Source organism: Panthera tigris, chromosome A1 (genome assembly GCF_018350195.1).
Source record: "Panthera tigris isolate Pti1 chromosome A1, P.tigris_Pti1_mat1.1, whole genome shotgun sequence".
NCBI lineage: Eukaryota > Metazoa > Chordata > Mammalia > Carnivora > Felidae > Panthera > Panthera tigris.
The window spans coordinates 162,865,047-162,885,000 of record NC_056660.1 but is presented as its reverse complement, the minus strand read 5'-3'; the positions used below and the strand labels follow the sequence as shown (position 1 = coordinate 162,885,000).

Below are 19,954 nucleotides of genomic sequence, written 5' to 3'. Positions count from 1 at the left end.
GCTTTTGGTCTTTCTATTTTCTTGAGACCTTGAGGGATTTCTGGCATCTGTAAGTATTGTTTGAATAAAATTATGTTTTAATAAATATTGTTGGAATAGATTAATGACTACATTTATTAGAATGATAACTTTAAAAGAAAAAATCTTTTGATTATAGAAATTATTGTATATTCAGCTACTGACTTCAAATTTTAACAAATTTGATATAAGAAATTTGTTTGAAGATTTATTCATTTAATAAATATATATTGAATATAAACTATTGTTCCATGTGAATAAGACCTGTTAAGGTAGTCCTTGGATTGTAATAACAAGTAATATTTTGCTTATTATTCTAAATAGAAGGTTTTATTCTATTCTGAGAATAGTCTAAAAGTTTCTCTTTCAGAACACAAAGTACCAGTTAACCATTTTAAAGTTCAGATTTATAAGACTGGTATTATGTTGACTATATTAACATCTGTATTTCATTTCTTTTTTTTTTTTTTGTTACTGTGTGCCTATTTTATAGGTATATGCTTGTCAGCATTGCCAAGTGGCAAAAAATACAGTTATTCTAGCTCCTAAACAGCACTTTCTCAAGGTGGAGAATCCATGGAGTATAGTTACTGTTGATCTGATGGGCCCATTTCATACAAGCATCAGAAGTCACGTGTATGCTATAATCATGACAGATTTGTTCACAAAATGGGTTGTGATTTTGCCTCTCTGTGATGTTTCACCATCAGAAGTTTCTAAAGCTATTATCAATATATTTTTCTTATATGGACCACCACAGAAAATAATAATGGACCAAAGAGAGGAGTTCATTCATGAGGTAAGATAAATAACTTATATCTAAGAGCATATTTTACTTACCTTTCAGTAAGTAATGAAAAGTAACTAATGAAAAGCCTCACCCTAAGTGCATATAGTGCTTAGAGATAATAATAATAACACTGTGAAGCTATTATGAATCACCAGTTTTTCCAGTTATGTTTAAAGTCATGTGATAATCCAGGAGTTTGGAAATTTTACCAAAGGTATCAGTAAATGTTTATAAGCCTCTTTTGTGAGGTTTAATAGCAAAAAACTAAAACTCACAGAAGATTGAGAAAATTTGTTCTTTTTGCTGTGATTTCAGTGGTTTAAATATTACTGAGAGAACATAATGGTGACAAAATGTAATGTTTTCTTTTCCAGAAAATACATAGAAAACACTGCTAAAGTGTTGAAATAATATTAGAATATTACAGTGTGGATGAATACAATGTGTGTGTGTGTATTACACAGTTGGATGAAAATACAGATGTTTTAATAAAATGCACGAACTTTTTGTAAGTCTCTGAAGGAAAGACAATAAACATTGTCAAAGGAAAATCTGCTTCTTTGATTTTAAAGATAGGTCTTAAGGAAAACCAAAATTATAACCATTAATAGAATGTCTTGTTGATGGAAGAAAAAAGGCTCTTGGGGTAAGGATATCAGGATAGCATCCCACAAATGAATTCACTGGATCATTCCTAGACAACTTATTGAAACAAAGTTGTCTGATCCTTTTCCAGAGGTCAGTCATTTAAAGCCATTGATTATAACCTCAGATTGAGGCTATCCCAAATGATACCAATTCTCTGGGATTTCTCTCTTTCTCTGTCTCTTTCTCCCTCTCTCCTTCCTCCCCACCCAATGTGGGGCTCAGACTTAAAACCCTGAAATCAAGAGTCACATGCTGTACCCACTGAGCCATGTGGGTGCCCCTCTAGGATTTCTTCTAAATTACTTTTGAATTAAAAGGAGGCAGCCTAAATTAGTACATATATTAGCTAGGAACTCTATTAGCTACAAGTAAGAGAATAAGGTGCTATCCTGATATCCTTACCCCAAGTAAGGTACAAGAGAGTACCCCTCTCTTCTCTTGGCTGTCCAAGGTTGGAAGGGTAACTCTGAATGTCATTGGGGACCCATGCTTCTAGTATTATGTTCCATCATCTTTGAGATGTGACTCTCAATCTTATGTTCATGACATGGCTGCCAGAGCCCTTGCCACAAAGTCCGTGTTTCAGACAGAAGAAATGGGTAGGACAACAGACCAAAAAAGCTAGTACCATCTGAGTCTGCCCAGCAACTTCCATTTACAGCTCTTTGGGCCAGAACTATATCACATGACTACCCTTACCTGCACAGCAGCTTGGGAAATATGATTTTGTTTTTGTTGGGTTTTTTTTCCTAATTTATTAGCTTTACCTTTTTAGTTACTATGATACTTGTCTTCTTACAATTAAGCAACAAGAATATAGTTTTTCAAAAGACAGGTTTATTAATCAAACATTTACCCAGTTAAGAATAATAAAACATAGTCCGAGGCATAAGGTAGGAAAAGTAAGTTGTTTCACATTTTATAGACTTACTGTTAGAAGTTTTCTAAACTCATTTTGGCTTTTGTTAGGTCCTGCAGATAATAAAATAACCACAACAATAATAGTAACATTACAAGTTATAAAGTACTTAGTAGTTGCCAAGAACTGTTTTAGGTGCTTTACAAACATCTACTCCTATAATGCTCAAGAGTCCTGGGTAGGATTTTCCTCATTCTACAGATGAGGAAAGTGAGTACACAGAAGTTTGGTTACTTGTCAAAGTCACATAGCTATTAACCAGATTATGTGACTTCGTGTTTTTTTGAGAAATTGTTTGCTGAATTAAAATGTTACATGAACTCAGGGTTAGTGTTAAATTCTATTCTTTGATTTCCTTGCTGTATGTGTATGTTTAGCAAGGCACTTAGCCTCCCAAAGCTTCAACTTCTTATCTGTAAAATGGAGTTAATGATAACTTATGATTGTTCTAAGCTAATGTAAAGCATTTAGTGTACTGACCACATAATGACTCAAATAGTCATTGCTGTTTTTAATACAATATGTATGCTTTTATATAGAACGGCTACGATCAGTGAAAAAGGCAAGATTCAAATTCTTTTGAAACCTTTCAGTCAGTGGAAGAGTAAAATACAAACTTTATTATTTCTTTAATTTTTTAATTTTTATATTCTCAAATTAGGTAACATACAATGTAGTCTAGGTTTCAGGACTAGGACCCAGCAATTCATCTCTTACATATGACATCCAATGCTCATCCCGAAGAGGGCCCTCCTTAATGCTCATCACCCAGTTAACCCACTCCCTCACCCTCCCACCCCTATCAGCCCTCAGTTTGGTCTCTGTATTTAAAAGTCTCTTATGGTTTGCTTCCCTCTCTGTTTTTATCTTATTTTTCCTTCTCTTTCCCTATGTTCATCTGTTAAATTTCTCAAATTCCACGAGTGAAATCCTATGATATCTGCCTTTCTCGACTGACTTACTTCACTTAGCATGATACTCTCCAGTTCCATCCATGTTGTTGCAAATGGCAAGATTTCATTCTTTCTCATTGCCAAGTAGTATTCCATTGTATGTATATATACCACATCTTCTTTATCCATTCATTAGTTGATGGACATTTGGGCTCTGCATATTTGGCTATTGTTGATAGTGCTGCTATAAACATTGGGGTGCATGTGGCCCTTTGAATCAGCATAAAATACAAATTTTAAAGTCAACTTTGTTTATATATTTTTCAGATCAATGTTGAACTATGTGGATTGTTTGGCACAAAGCAAATTGTAATTTCTCACGCCTCCCAAGCTGTTTATCGAACTGAAAGTACATCTAGCACAATCAAAGCATTTCTTTGTAAACACTGTGCTGACCACCCAAACAACTGGGATGATCACCTATCAGCCATTTCATTTGCCTTCAATGTAACTCACTTGGTGTGTGTCTTTTTATACTTTTTATAATTCCTCACTTTTGAGTGATGACTGTTTCTTGCTATGTAATTTATTACAAATTGTTGTTTATTTTCGTTAAAATAGGAACCTACTAAAAATACACCATATTTTCAAATGTTTAATCGAAATCCTTATATGCCTGAGACTTCAGATATTCTTCATGAAGTGGATGGTGATGATACAAGTATGTTTGCCAAAATTCTAGGTGCAGTTAAAGAAGCTGATAAATTATCAAAAATGGAGAATAAGACAGCATCAGGACGACAGGTGATTCTATTTAATAGAAAACTCTATAATCTAAAAATCCATAAGGCAATTTAAAAAATTTTGGCATACACATACATACACACGGAGGTACACACACATCCATAAGCATATATATAATATACTAAGCCAAATTTTTTTCTGTTAAATTCTGTTTGTCTTGATAAAACAGTATGCTTATTAGCTATAAAATCTTGAGAGACCGGGGCGCCTGGGTGTCTCAGTCGGTTGAGTGTCCAGCTTTGGCTCAGGTCATGATCTCACCATTTGTGAGTTTGAGCCCCGCGTCGGGCTCTGTACTGACAGCCCAGAGCCTGGAGCTTGCTTCAGATTCTGTGTCCCCCTCTCTCTCCACCCCACCCCTGCTTGTGCTCTGTCTCTCTCTCTGTCTTTCAAAAATGAATAAATGTAAAAAAAAAATTTTTTTTTAAATCATGAGAGACAATAATGGGAGAACCTTGTATTTTGGTATCAAGTAGAGCTGAACTCAGATTTCTGGTCTTGTTGCTTTCCAGTTGTTTGATTTGGGCCAATGGCTTAACCAATCTCAGTTTAACTTCTTTGTGAAGTTAGGGTATTAATGATACTGGTTTTGAAATATTTTAAGATTCAAATGGGATTCATACCCACTTTGCAGTAGTATCTCAGTAAAATAACCATTTTGTTATTATCTGCATTTACCTTCAAGATACTATAGCTCTTTCATTCCTTTGTTCTCTTTTTTATTTTGCTATTGTAGGTGGAGAACAACAATTTTGAGGAACTGAATAAAAGCAAAGTCATTGTTAAAAAGAAACCAAAGCAGTTAAATCCATTTCATCTAAAAGTAGGTCATGAAGTTTTACGACAAAGGAAGAATTGGTGGAAGGATGGTCGTTTCCAGTCTGAATGGGTTGGTCCTTGTGTCATAGACTATATTACCGAAAGTGGATGTGCTGTTCTGAGAGACAACACTGGGACTAGACTTAAAAGACCTATCAAAATGTCCCACCTTAAGCCCTATGTAAGAGAGTCCAGTGAACAAGGTAAACATCTGTCATTTATCTGAATTTTTACTCTTTGAATGAGGAGAGAACTTAAAAATAATATAAGAATCCCCCGACCCTGGCCTAAACTCCTTCTCTTAGTTAGGTTTTCTTTCCCCTTCCCATTTTTATAAAATGTGGTATAGTTTTAGATACCAGGTATTCTGTTTTATTAGAATGTCTCTTCTGAAACTGTCAGGCTTGGAAGAAATTTTATTTTGATTTCTAGTTTACTTTTCACACATTTGCCCCACAGTTCACATAGGAGATGCTGTACCTATTTCACAGAAGGAAGAATTAATACCTTTTCTATTTTTACTTTCACAATATTTTACTTGTCACTTTGTGCCTTGTTTAGCATCAGAAAATATCAACTAAGATAAATAATGCCAGAACCAACCGTACTAACCATAATTCTGTGAGATAAATACACTAGGGAACTTTAAAAAAAAAGTGATTAATTTGTAATGTTGCACCATAGTCAGGTCATGATGGATGCAAGGAGGGTGCAGAGTAGGGTGTAGTCAGAATGCTTTAAGGTACTGTCAGAAGAGGTGATAGCCTTTTGACAGCAAGGTTATACTTGCCCCCAAATGTGGTTTTGAACAGTCAGGATGATATCCTGATTTAACTCTTCCGTTCAGAGATTAAGAGATAAGTGACATTTTCCCATGGCTTTCAGATTAAATCCCACTTTCTCCAGCCTATTTTAACTGCTCCCTACAGATTCTCTTGGGTGGATAACTGACAGGGAGTGAATTGGTACCTCATCCAGTTAATTTTGCTTTTCCTATAAAGCAGTATTCTTTGAATATGAATAACAAAGGAAGATAATACAGTACCAGGCTTAAGTGAATATTATAAGAGCAATAATAGACTATTTATGTTTACCCTAGTTTTTTAGGATAAAAAAGGCCTTGGAGGCTGCTCAAGAATAGTTTAGCTTTGCTTCCGATCTGGGTTACAACTCTAATGTTTAAAATTCTTAGCACCTTTCCTTCTGCTTATGACAGCCTAATTGCTCTATTAGTAAACTTACCTTGGACTGTTCTAATTCTGAAATCTCACAGTACTCATTCTCTTTCTTGGAAGGTCGGCGCTTTCATTCCTTGTACCTCTTCTCAGTACTGAGTTCCCTTCATGATTTGTCTTATGCAAATTAAGTAGGAAAAAAACTGATTATACAGGTACATGTTGTCCTTTTTTCTCTAGCATGATTTTCTCCCTAGTCTCAGCATTCAGGACTTGCTCCCTTCTAATGTGTAAACCTTCCTTAATTAATACAAAATTTACATTGAAAATGTTGCTATATCAGGATCTGTTTCAACATTTTACAGTTTGCTGTTACCAAAGACTTTCTCAGAAAGGAGGCCAAACATTTTGCTACTCCTGCATATTTCAGAATCCAATTGAGGAGAACAGTTTCTAAACAGAGGCAGTCTAATTTTTGCCTCATGCTCGAATTCTCTGCTGATATTTCTTCCAGTAATATAAAAGAAATTACAATTTTAGTACTAGTGTACATATAAGAAACCTGAGATAAATGGGTAAAATTGTTTTTTCTTGTTAATCAAAGGACGTGTGGTCTGGCCATCCTGGAATCTGGTTCTTGATTACTCTTTGTTTCTTATTTTGTGTTTCTTTTTCTTTTCTTTTCTTTTCATTTTTTTCTTAGATTCAAAATAAATGTGATTTCTGCCATCTTTTTCTTCAGTATCACACATTTTCTTGAAAATCTTTAATTCAAAAGCTGATTTTAAAGAGTCCTTGAGCTGAATGTGAAGCAAACTAAATGTCTTTGAATGACTTAAATCCTTTTCTTTCATTTGACATAAATTTGAAAGAGGTATAGCCTCTGCACTTATCATTGCTGTGCACTGTCTGTCTGCACTTATCATTGCTACTCTTACCAGCCATGAGATCTCGTAGCTGTTTTAAAGACTCACTGTCCAAAGCAGATAAGCTTCTGTTGCCAACTTCTTATCCATTCTTATCTAGAACATGAGGGAACACATTCAGTACTAGGTCTACAATATTTCTCATTGCTATTTTTAGCAACCCTATGTCATTTTGTTTAGTAGTTCAATGTCAGGTACCTTTTCAAGACTAATTATTTTAACAAGAAGTTTTATGACATTCCATACTATCTTTTTGTGATCATAATGTTCCCTTTGAAAGGAAAAATGTTACTGACTCCTTATCGTATCCAACATACATTTTGAGTAGTTTTATTTTGTTTTGGGTGGAAGTTGTGATAGATATCTGTCTGCTGATTGCCCTTCACAATTTATGAAATGGTCTTCATTACTTTGTAAGTTTCCTTTTCCTGCCATAACAAATTACCATAAATTCAGTGGTTTAAAATGCACATCTTACAATTCAGTATCTTAGAATGCCAAGATAATTTTTCTTGGACTAAAGCCAAATGTTGGCAGGGCTGTGTTCCTTTCTGGAAACTCTAGAAGAGAACCTATTTCTTTGCCTTTCCCACCTTTGAGGGGCTGCCCACCTCGTGTGGGTTGTGGTCTCCTGCCTCTCCAGAGCCAGCAATGGCTGGTAGAGTCTTTCTCAGGTCACAGGCACTGCAACCTTCTCTCTTCCTCCCCCTTCCACATTTAAGGACCATGTTCTTGAGGCCACCTGGATAGTACAGGATAATCTCCCTATTTTAGGGTCAGCTGGTTAACAACCTTAATTCTGTCACTTCTCTAATTTTCCTTTGTCATGTAAGGTAATATAAGTACAGGTTCAGGGAGTTTTTGGTACATGGACATCTTTAGGGGCCCATTATTCTCCCAACCACAATTATGGTCTACAGTCAGGAAACAACTAACCTTAGTTCTTTATTGTCAAGCCCATGATTTTTATTATTAATGTAATTCATCCACAGAACCTCCCTTTGTTTGGGCTCCTAGTTGTATAATCTCTAAATCAAGAGTCCTTCAGTTCTCTGTTGTTAGTATTGCTTATCTATTATAGTGACAATTATGTAGTATCAAATTATAATTATTGTTATTTTATCATAAGGAAGGATATACTAGTGTGGCAATACATTCTAATACTTTTAGGATTATCAGGCCATATATAGAATTAGTCTGGTCACCTTTTTTCAGAATAAGAAAATTATTTTAAAACCATGTATTTTTCTGTTTGAAGAAACAAATTAAACCGAATTATGCGGACTTTTTTGAGACTTTAATTTTAACTTATTTTTCTTCTTAGGGAAATTTAAAAATTTGTTTCTTTTATTTTTTTACCGCTTAAAACTATATAAGGTGGGGTGCCTGGGTGGCTCAGTTGGTTAAGCGTCCCACTTGATTTCAGCTGAGGTCATGATCTCATGGTTTCTGAGTTCAAGCCCCATGTCAGGCTCCATGCTGATTCTCATTCTCATTCTCTCTCATTCTCTCTCTCCCTCCCTCCCTCCCTCCCCCACCCCTCCCTGCCCACCCCCTCCCTCCCCCCCCCACCCTACCCTGCTTTCTTGCTGTCTCTTAAAATAAAAATAAACTTAAAAAAAAAAACAAACAAAAACTGAGTAAGGAAAAGTATGTCAAACTGCTGGTAACACCTTACCTCTTTTTGTGAGAAGCTAAAGACCTAATTATTCAGTCTGGTCAAAACTGAAATAATGCTTTTCAGCAAACAGATGTCATAATGATAACTAAATTAACAGAATGAGAAAAGAAAAATTAAGTAAAGTTTATCATGTAATGTGACTGAATTGAAAATGTTTTAATATTGTATGTTTACCTCTCTATCTTGGGGGTAAAAACTTAATTTCTTCTTTTTTAATATCCCTAACTCAGGATTATTCTACATCAGTACCATCCAGTAGATATATATAAAATGCAAAAATTATTTAATAGTGTAATTTTAAATTTTCTAGTAGTCACATTAAAGTAGAAAGAAACAGGTGAAAATAATTTTAATAATATATTTGATATAACCCAGTGTATCTAATTGTTATTATTTAATCATGTGAGTAGGGCCTGATCGAAAGTCTCTTTCAGGTAATTTTTGGTAATTTGTTTTGAAGTTAAAGAGCATTTCTGTTAGCTCCAGTAGGTTTAGACCATAGTAGGAGTTGAAACATATTTGACCTTTCTGAATGAATGAGAATTTTGTTTTTTTTCTTACACAAACAAGGCTTGAAATCTCCAGAGTAATTTTCCATTGCATATAAAGTGATTTGTATAGAATTTGCCAGGTATAGTTCTTGTTGTTTACAGTGTTATTGCAATAGGTACTTTAAAATGTATCACTTATCTAAAAGAAAAAGTATGTATATTATATAAAGACATATATAGAAACTCTCCTCTCATAAACAAGTGAAGTTGGTAAAATCCATTTATTTCGAAGTTCAGTGTAACAAGGGGGTGTTTAAGCTGAAGGTCTGTGAGTACATTTCCAAGATACCAAAGTGGTAACTTCTAAGAACTTTATATCTGTGCATGTTTTCCCTGTTGATACATGTTTACTGGACATATTTTTTAAAAGAGACCTGATTTATCTGCATTGAAAACAGTGTTTGAGACCAAAAACGTCCTTCATCAAAGATCTTGGCAAGGATCTTTGGAAATACCTTAAATGCTGTGGTATCTGCTTTCACTGATATTTTTGCAGCTTTGTGCAGGAATTCCCATGGCTTATTTGAAAAATTTCATCAGCAATGCTTTTATCATACCTAACCTTTTAAAGTTCTCTTATATACTAGTATCTAGCCTTCTCCAATATTAAGAGCCTTAAGAGTGAACTTTGATTTTGAATCTTAGCAACATATGCTAAAAGTGTTTCAAATGCATTGATCACAATTTTGTTCTTTCTTACTGCTCTTGGGCAGTAGCACTTCTCATGGTCTGTATGATTTGGTTTTTATCTTTCAGAGTACCTCTTGTCCAACAGTTCATCATGCTAACATACAAAACTCATTCTTAACCACCTTCAATTATCCATACTTTGATTTTCATCATAAATATGTGTATCTTCTTACCATCCTTCTCAATTTTAGTTCCTACTATTCATAAATAAGAATTGGTGGGGTAAAACTTGGAAAAACCTCTCAGAACTAAAATACCAAGTATACTTTGCTTAATGAAGAATAAAATGGGCAAAACTAAATGCCCACACAAGCCAAGTCCATTTATACCATCTGTGGGTAGAGACCATGGCTTTGATCTTCGGAAGTTTTTAAATCAAAAGTGCTTAAATGTTGTAAACTTAATGGGATTGGATTAGGCTCAGTAAGCTTTCCACAAGTTGGCATGAGAATGGGTCGAAGAGGATCATATTCCAGGGTTTATTAGGAAATTTATATGCTCTGAGAAGTTTTTGTTAATCTCTTATCTAAATGGGCAATTAATCTTCCTTTTGATATTTCTTGAACTTAAAATTTGAGGATTCTTTAAGCCATTAAAATCATAGAATTATGAATGTTTGGGGAGAAAAATCCAGAAAGAGAAAGCAGGGGTCCGGGAAGTTAATCATCTATGGTGGAAGAGTTCTTTGTTGTAACGAATTAAAAAATGCCAGGTTGGGAGGAATCCTTTTATATACATTAATCTTTTTTTTTTCTTTTGCAAAGATGCTACTGCTTTTCCATCAGTTTAACATTCATATTAAGCATTTTTTTTTTTTGATAGTGATGATAACTTTGCTCAAAATAGAACAAAATGCTGGCAAGGAAAGTTCCTTGTCAGTATTTCAGTATGAATTTAGCTATACCTTAAAACTTCATGAACATTTTGGTATTAAATTAGACTTAGGTAAGCTAAGTATTTTAAGCCCACTTACACATAAGCTTGCCTACTTACCTGTATCATATAAGCCTGACTTTAGTAACTCTCACAGAAGCCTCATTCTAGTAACTTCATATTATTATTCGTTTATAATTTCATATTATAAACAATTTGATATTATTGCTCTACTACATATTCTATGAAGATTAGGTTATCTGAAGTTACAAATGTGAGGATTTAATTTGTTAAATATCATTCAAGATCCCATTAATTCACTCAGAGGTGCTTTTAAGGATAACACCAACATCAGAAATAGAGTTCTGTAACTTTGCTTTTAATCTTTACCATCATCTTCAGCCCCTTCTATCCCTTCACCCATACCTGCCAAAGACAGGTCAAGGGAACAGGACAACTTGACTCTTTTAAAATTTTTGGTCTTTCCTGAACTCTATGCATATGAACTGTATTTGTCATTTTTTTAATGTTTATTTATTTATTTTGAGAGAGCATGCATGTGTGAGTAGGAGAGGGACAGAGTGAGAAGGAGAGAGAGAATCCCAAGCAGGCTCTGTGCTGTTAGCGTGGAGCCTGATGTGGGGCTCGATCTCATGAACCATGAGATCATGACCTGAGTTGAAATCAAGAGTCTGGTGCTTAACCGACTAAGCCACCCAGGCGCCCCTGTATATATCATTTTATTCATCCTTTGACATGTATATTTATTTAGTAGATAGGAGAACCCACCAGAAGTTAATCTTATTGTTAATTTTTATTACTTGGGGTTTCATCCTTATTTAACATTGTTTAATTTTAAAATGATGTTTAATTATAATACTAAAAGGTGACCTTATGATGTTTCTTCTTTCAGACAGTCTTTATCTCTTGCAAGGTTCGGTAGTGGCAGATCATGACTACATCGGATTGCCTGAAATTCCAATTGGAGCATACCAAGCAAATATTCTGGTAGAAGATGCAACTATTGGCGTAGTCGATAATGAATTACTGACATCAAGCAAAGATGGTGAACTATTAGAATATAGAAGTGCCAAAATCTCTCCATTGCTGGAAGATCATAGTACTCTTGAAAAGCAGACTTTCAGTCTGTTGGACTCTTCAAACCAAGTCCTTGAGTACTTAAGTTAGTAAATACTAAAATCTATTTAAAGTGTTTGTTTAGAATGTATAACTCCTTGAATCTTGATATCTTTTCCATTCAAAAAAGTTGTATAGAAGTGTCTTGACACACTCTCGATGACTAAATCCTGAAGTTTTATTTTATAACTATTAATTTATATAAACTTATGTTTGAATGTCAATACATATATATAAAGGCAAAGAAAACATATAATATATAGAATTCCCTTTTTCTTCTGAAAAGAGAATAGGCAAAGCATGATTACTTCTTAGGAAGGAAACTGAATTCCAGCTCAGAACTCTCAGATCTTTCTCTGCTATTGGTGCCATGTTTTCAGTTTAATTTTTTTTTGGAATATTTTCCCCCTTTGAAAGTAAGTTTGAACTACCTAGAATGGGATTAATAAATATTTATTCAACCATAACGATGAATTAAGTGAAACTTCTTTCTGTGTCATAGGAACTTTTAAAAACTATTGTAGGGAAAAAATTTTAGAGTTGTTTAATAAGCTCTTAAAGGGTATTGATAATTTCACCGTGTAGGCTCAGAATTTGTATCTGAATCGATGTATTGGTTTGAAAACAGTTGTGCATTTCCATAGTATATATTAAGCCAAAAACACCTTTAATAACATTTTTCTTCAATCTTAGAGAAGTAAATAATGCTAACTAGTATAAAAGATTTTAAACTATAAGCTCTGATATTCTGATATTTATAACTTTATTCAACAAATATTTGCTGTAAAACACTTTGAAGAATTTTGTGGGAAGATTAAAGAATGAGTTAGATGTGTGTCTCATCTTCATAAGGGATTTACAGTGTGGTAAAGATTATAGACCATATAAGTCATGTATAACACAAGTTACAAATTACATGCTGAAGTCCATTAGAGAAGTACAGGTAATATACAGAGAGTGTCATAAAGGAGAGATTTTAACTTCTAGATAGAAAATTTAGGATTATGCTTACAAAAGAAGGATCATTTGAACATGACTTTGAAGAATGCACAGGATGTGATGAGACGGTACAAAAGAGAGGAAGAAAAATGAACAGAGTCAGAAAAATATTATAGTGATTCACAGAAAGGCAGGGCTTTTGGTTGTCTATAGTACCTCAGATACTTACATTCAGGTGTAATGTATGGGAAAATAAAGCTGAAAAGGGAAGTATGAATGAAACTTTGTGGAGGGTGTTGAATACGGTTATGGTTTGAATTGTGAAGTACTAAACTCTGGTACCTCAGAATGTGACCTTATTTGGAAATAGGGTTATTGCAGATGTAAACATCAGTGTAGATGAAGTCATATTGGAGTAGAATGGGGTCCTAATACAATATGACTGATGTCTTTATAAAAGGGAGTAATTTGAACACAGACTCAAGAGGAATGAAGAGGAAGGCAGGGACTGGGCATATATCTTCTACAAGCCAAAGAATGCCAGATTACCAGCAAACCTCCAGGAACTAAGGAGGAGGCATGGAACAGATTCTTCCTCACAGGCCTCAAAAAAGAATCATCCCTGTTAACACCTTCATTGTTGATTTGTAGCCTCCAGAACTGTGAGGCAATAAATAACCTTTTTTATACACAAACCAGTTTATGGCACTTTTTTATCGCAGCCCTACCAAAGTAATACAAATACCTAGCTAAGTTATTTTTTATTTTCTGAGGGCTATTGAAGGTTTTGTTTTTGCTTTTTATTTTTTTTCTTTCTTTTTTTTAAAATTTTTTTTTTCAACATTTTTTATTTATTTTTGGGACAGAGAGAGACAGAGCATGAACGGGGGAGGGGCAGAGAGAGAGGGAGACACAGAATCTGAAGCAGGCTCCAGGCTCCGAGCCATCAGCCCAGAGCCTGATGCGGGGCTCGAACTCACGGACCGCGAGATCGTGACCTGGCTGAAGTCGGACGCTTAACCGACTGCGCCACCCAGGCACCCCGATTTTTTTTTTTTTCTTTCTTAATATAAGTTCTACACCTAGCATGGGACTGGAACCCATGGCCCCTAGATGAAGAGTTGCATGCTCCACTGACTGAGCCAGTCAGGCACCCCCATTGAAGATTTTTGTATAGGGAGGTGTCATGATCAGAAATACATTTTAGAGAGACTCCTGCCTGGGTGGCTCAGTTGGTTAAGCATCCAACTTCAGCTCAGGTCATGACCTCTCAGTTTGTGAGTTTGAGCCCTGCGTCGGGCTCTGTGCTGACAGCTCAAAGCCTGGAGCCTGCTTCAGATTCTGTGTCTCCCTCTCTCTCTCTGCCCCTCGCCTGCTCACACTCTGTTTCTCTCTCTTTTCAAAAATCAACATTAAAATTAATGATAAAAAATACATTTTAGGAAGTTTAATCTGATAGCTAATAAAGGTTAGAGGAAGAGAGAAGAAAAGAATGGGGATTATTTGATACAGTTTGGCAGTGATGAGTAATGGGAACCTAAACTGTTAATGAATAGAGCATATTTTAAGATCAACAGAATATCCCACACATTATGTATGAACCTTACTGAACGGTGATATGATATGGGAAATAGAGACCTGAGATACTGTAATTACTCATTTAAGAAGAAAGATTAGGGGCACTTGGGTGGCTCAAGTTGGTTAAGAGTCAGACTTCAGCTCAGGTCATGATCTTGCTGTTCATGGGTTCGAGACCCATCTTGGGCTCTGTCCTGACAGGTCAGAATCGGGAGTCTGCCTGAGATTCTGTCTCCCTCTCTCCACCTCTCCCCCACTCATACTATGCTGTCTTTCTCTGTCTTAAACATAAACATTAAAAATTTTTTAAAAAAGGAAAGATTAAATTATGTTTAATATGGGCTAAAGGATATGTGAATGAAGGAAGAAAAAAAAAGAATCTGGGGCCCTATACCATAGACCAATTAAATTCCCGGTAGGAGTCCAGAAAGAAATCTTAAAGTATAGTCCAAAATAGTGATAGCTATCATGCTCCTCCCATCAGCAGAACAGGGTTTGTGATGATGTCATATTGGGCCCTTGATGGTTAATATAATGGTCAAGTGTCCCTTGCTCAAATGAAATGACTTTCCTCCAATGATCATCTCATTCAAAATCAGCCTCTTTTTCATTGTAACAAGGTAATTAGTAATGAGTCATTTATTTTTTTAATTTATTTATTTTGAGAGAGAGTGTGAGTGCAAGAATGGAGGATGGACAAAAGAGAGAGAGAGAGAGAGAGAGAGAGAGAGAGAGAGAGAGAGAGAGAGAATCCCAAGTAGGCTCCATGCTGTCCACGTAGAGCCCTATGTGGTGCTCGGTCCCACAAACTGAGATCATGACCTGAGCTGAGATCAAGTCACACGCTCACTGACTGCCACCCGGGCACCCCAAAAGTCATAATTACAATTTCTAGACACTCTAAAAAAAATTCTGCCTTCCCTAACTAATTTATGATCAAACTGATCTTTATCCTGTGTGCATTGATCATGGTGGGCTACACTATGCTGTGTGTACGAACGACCCCAAAAATCTTAGTGACTTAACACAATGAAAGTGTTTCTTAGCTACATTCTTGGTTCATTAAGGCCTTGGCTCCATTTTTATCCTCACTCCCAAGAGACAAGCTGGTGTAGCCTCACCTGTGGAATACCGCCACCACGGCAAGGGGAGAACATACCCAGCACCATGAAGAGCCTTGCTGTCACGTCATGCACAACCTTCCATCTCCAATTACGGTGGTCAAACCTAGTCATACACTGCTAACAGGTACAAGTTTCTTTTTGTGGCAATGGTACAAAAGTCCTAAAGTTAGTGGTGTTAGTTGCCTAACTGAAAATATTAAAATCCACTGAATTATACACTTTACAAGGGTGATTTTATGGTGTGAGAGCTACATCTCAGTAAGATTATTATAAAAAGAGTCTAAACCAAAACTTAAAAAAAAAAAAAAAAGCTAGCCACATGGCCACACCTGTAATACCTAAGGATAGTTTAGTACAGTCCTATATTCCTGGAAGGAGGAAAACTGAAATAGTGGTGGCTAGCTATAATAGCTGCCTTGTTTACCTTTGTTTATAAATTCTATTATAGGCCATTTTGATGACAGTTATTTTTACTTCCTGATAAATAGCCAATACAAGCTAGTCATATAAGCTGCTGATTTTATTGCTGAAATCTCAGGATTCTAATGTAGTCTAATTTCAAGTACAGATTATAAGTAAGCAAATATACACAAAAAATAACAAATTTTGTATGTGCACAGTCTCATCTCTAATGTTTGCAGGACTCTCCATGAAAATGGAGGTCCACATACCATATGCCTAAATAATGAGAAGTTATAAATCACACTAACAAACTGTTCCTACCTTGGCAAATATGCCTTCTTAAGGTTCCCAGAATTCTCGGACTCCTCGAGCCTGGCACTGATGAGCAGCAAAGCAGGGCGAGCTGGACTCAGCTCTCTTTGTCCCAACGCCGTCCTGTCCCAAGGACAACCCACCCCCAGCTCCTGCAGGTGTGCTGCTTCAGCGGTCCAGACATTTGGAATGTGCTTCCAAGCTTCATCCACTGTCCTGGGATGGACCAGGAAGGCCTTGGAAGAGGTTCTCCAGGTGAGGAGGGACACGTCCCCAGTTGCTGTGATCTTACTGTGTGGGGAGGGACATATGATAGAATGGGACAGAGCCTAGCTCTCAAGCAAAGGGTCCAGGGTTGGAGTCCCTCTTGCCTGGATTTAAGGGAGGTTTTCTATAAGTATATAGTAAAGTTTTGACAGATGTCCAGAAATGTCTTTATGAGGTTTTGTATGCCACCTTGTGGTATACACTTAAAAACATGTTATAGGAGGAAATGGAGATGCTGGACTATAATAAAACAAAAATATATTTTAAATGAGAATAATATCTTTGAAAAGTTATTTTTAAATTTTGCTTAATGGTTATTTTTGAGAGAGAGACAGAAACAGAGTGCAAGCTGGGGAGGGGCAGCGAAAGAGGGAGACAGAGAATCCAAAGCAGGCTTCAGTTTCTGAGCTGTCAGCACAGAGCCCGACACAGGCTCGAACTCACGAATTGTGAGATCATGAAGTCGGACACTTAACCGACTGAGCCACCCAGACGCCCCTTGAAAAGTTATTTTTAAATATCATGATTAACCTGTGAAGTGTAGAATTTTCTTATATGACCGTCTTAAAAAAAGCAACTCACTAAGATTTATAAAAGAAAACTTACCACATGGTTAGTTATCGGATTCATTCATACAATAAAAAAAGGTATGTATTTAAAAAAAGTGGGGGAAGGCGTACCTGTGCGGCCCAGTTGGTTAAGCATCTGACTCTTGATCTCAGCTCAGGTCTTGATTTCAGGGTTGTGACTGCATAGAAAGTTTTAACTGTTTTGTTCAGAGCTCTACAAAGGACTGTGCCACTTCCATTGGGAGTTTCTAACTCTAATAATTAAAAGCAAAAATAAGCATTTAAAAAGCAAACTTATTTCAAACTTCTGTTTTCTACAAGTGCATCTGTTACTAAATGGGAAATGCTAGCTTCGTGCAGTGTTAACAATTAATGTTAAGCAGGCAAAGATCAATTCAGTGTCATCAAATTAAAAAGTATCTAAATTGGTAGCTTGCTCTGAGTGTGAGGCCCAGGCAAATGTTTCTTTTGCTTCTTCTAATCCCTCAATGTTCTCCTCACCCCCTTTCTTACTTCCTCATGCCCATTAATGCTACATCCCTTGTGTACCCACTCACACCTTGTTTAGAAGTTAAGTAGCCCTGGGCCTGGGGGACTTCCCTTATCTGACCACCCAATTATCCAACCTTTGAAGGTCCTTGTGAGGAGCACACAGAAGGAATTCCTTAGTCTGCTGAGTAGCTGGAGGAGACCAGAAAGCCAATGACAACTTCATTCCTCTCCCCTACCTCGCAATGAAACCTCTGTTAGTTCTGAAAGGTCTCAAGAATTGAAGTGGAGAATGGAGGAGAAACTAAAGGAAAGGTAGTCTGACTGTAATCCTTGCCTTGTACTATTTTCATATAGTGGTAGAGAGAAAATACTAAATGGAATGGTTCTCTTCCTCCAATATTACATGTTTCTATTGCATCATAGTACAAAATCTATAGTCTCTGGGCTTCTGAGCAGTATTTTATACTGGGTTTTGCTCTTTTTATTTAGAATTTCATCCTTACAAATATATATATATATATATATATATTTAACACACACATATATACACATATTACATATATATTCATTTTTCAATTTTATGTGGTACATAAACAATGATAAAATGATCATAGTGGTGGTTTATGTGACTTGGTCATAGCTAGAAGTAAATTATTGGCAAATCTGCCTATGCTTTCAGAATAAGACTTAGAGTCAGACCGCTGTTAAGCCATACTGATCACAAATTATGTTGAATAATCACTAATTTTACCTGAGGAAGTTAATATGTTATGGGTTGAAGACGTAATAGCTTCTTTTTTATGTAATGTAGAAAAAACATATAAAATCCAGAAAAAAGGGGCGCCTGGGTGGCTCAGTTGGTTAAGCGGCCGACTTCGGCTCAGGTCACGATCTCACAGTCCGTGAGTTCGAGCCCCGCATCGGGCTCTGTGCTGACCGCTCAGAGCCTGGAGCCTGTTTCAGATTCTGTGTCTCCCTCTCTCTCTGACCCTCCCCTGTTCATGCTCTGTCTCTCTCTGTCTCAAAAATAAATAAACGTTAAAAAAAAATTAAAAAAAAAATAAATAAAATCCAGAAAAAATACAAATATATTAAAAACCCTAAAAATTCAACACCCAAAAAGACAACAACCCAATTAAAAAATGTGCAAAGTACTTGATTATGCAGTTCCCAAAGAAGATATACAAATGGCCAAAAAGCACAGGAAAAGATGCTCACTTAACATCTTTAGTCATTTGGAAAAAGCAAGTCTAAACCACAATGAGATATCACTTCACATCTCCAAGAATGGCTGTAATAATTTTTTAATTGAAAGTTACAAATGTTGATGGGAATATAGACAAATTGGAACCCTTGTACATTGCTAATAGGAACGTAAAATAGTGCAGCCCCTGAGAGAAACAGTCTGGTTGTTTTTCAAAAAGCTAGACAGAATTACCATATGACCCAGTAATTTAATTCCTAGGTATATACCCAAAGTATTTGAAAGCTGGGACTGGAAGAGATACTTTTACACCAGTGTTTATTGCAGCATTATTCACAATAGCCAAAAGGCAGAAACAACCCAAGTGTCCATCAACAGATGAATGGATAAACAAAATGTGGTATGTACATAGAATGGACTATTATTTAGCCATCAAAAGGAATGAAGTTCTGAATAATGCTACAACATCATTGACCCTTGAAGACATTATGCTAAGTGAAATAAGTCAGACAAAAAAGGAGAAGTATTGTATGATTTCAGTTAATGAAATAGAAGAATGGGCAAATTTATAGAGACAGAAAGTAGATACTAGTAGATACCAGGATATAGGGGAGGGGGAAAGGAGAGCTAATGGTTATTGATTTTAGCATTTCTGTTTGAAGTAATGACAACATGTTGGAAATAGATAGTGGTTGTGCAGCATTGTGAATGTAAGTATACCACTGAATGGTGTACTTTAAATGATTAACATGGCAACTTCTATATTGTATATATTTTACCATAAAGTTAACATGTAACATACCAAAAACTATTGAATTATTCACTTTAACTGGGTAAATCATATGGTATGTGAATTATGTCTCATGAAAGCTGCTTAAAAAAATTGTGGGATACAGCCCAAATTGTCCTTAGAGGAGAATTTATGACTTACGTGCCTATCTTGGAAAAAAATAAGAGTTAAAAAGTAATGAGCTTAGCATTTAATTTAATGTGATGTAAAAATAACAAGTGAATAATCCTAAAGAAAATACAATAAATGAAATCATGAAGATAATAGATATTAATGGAATAGAAAATAAACATGTAATGACATGCACTGAGGGAAGAGTTAGCAATCCTACTAAAACAATAAGTCTAGGGAAT

The 19,954-nt window shown here is 35.7% G+C and overlaps 1 protein-coding gene across 16 annotated transcripts in view; it reads left to right on the top strand.

Moving 5' to 3' along the window:
- The window catches only part of GIN1 (gypsy retrotransposon integrase 1), a 78,866-nt gene that overhangs the window by 11,199 nt on the left and 47,713 nt on the right, over positions 1-19,954 (top strand). For 12 of the 16 annotated variants that reach the window (XR_006219449.1, XR_006219445.1, XR_006219441.1 and 9 more), the window contains 8 exons: positions 512-817; positions 3,596-3,787; positions 3,890-4,072; positions 4,809-5,094; positions 11,701-11,970; positions 15,541-15,689; positions 16,312-16,534; positions 17,750-17,919. Coding sequence is in view for 3 of the 16 variants with exons in the window: in XM_042990859.1 (XP_042846793.1) it covers positions 512-817; positions 3,596-3,787; positions 3,890-4,072; positions 4,809-5,094; positions 11,701-11,970; positions 13,324-13,433 (1,347 nt within the window). In the remaining 13 variants the exon portion in view is untranslated. Of the gene's footprint in view, positions 1-511; positions 818-3,595; positions 3,788-3,889; positions 4,073-4,808; positions 5,095-11,700; positions 12,392-13,323; positions 13,659-15,540; positions 15,690-16,311; positions 16,535-17,749; positions 17,920-19,072; positions 19,212-19,954 lie in introns of those variants that run through there. The other 4 variants (XM_042990861.1, XM_007074969.3, XR_006219440.1 and 1 more) reach the window with 3 other exon arrangements.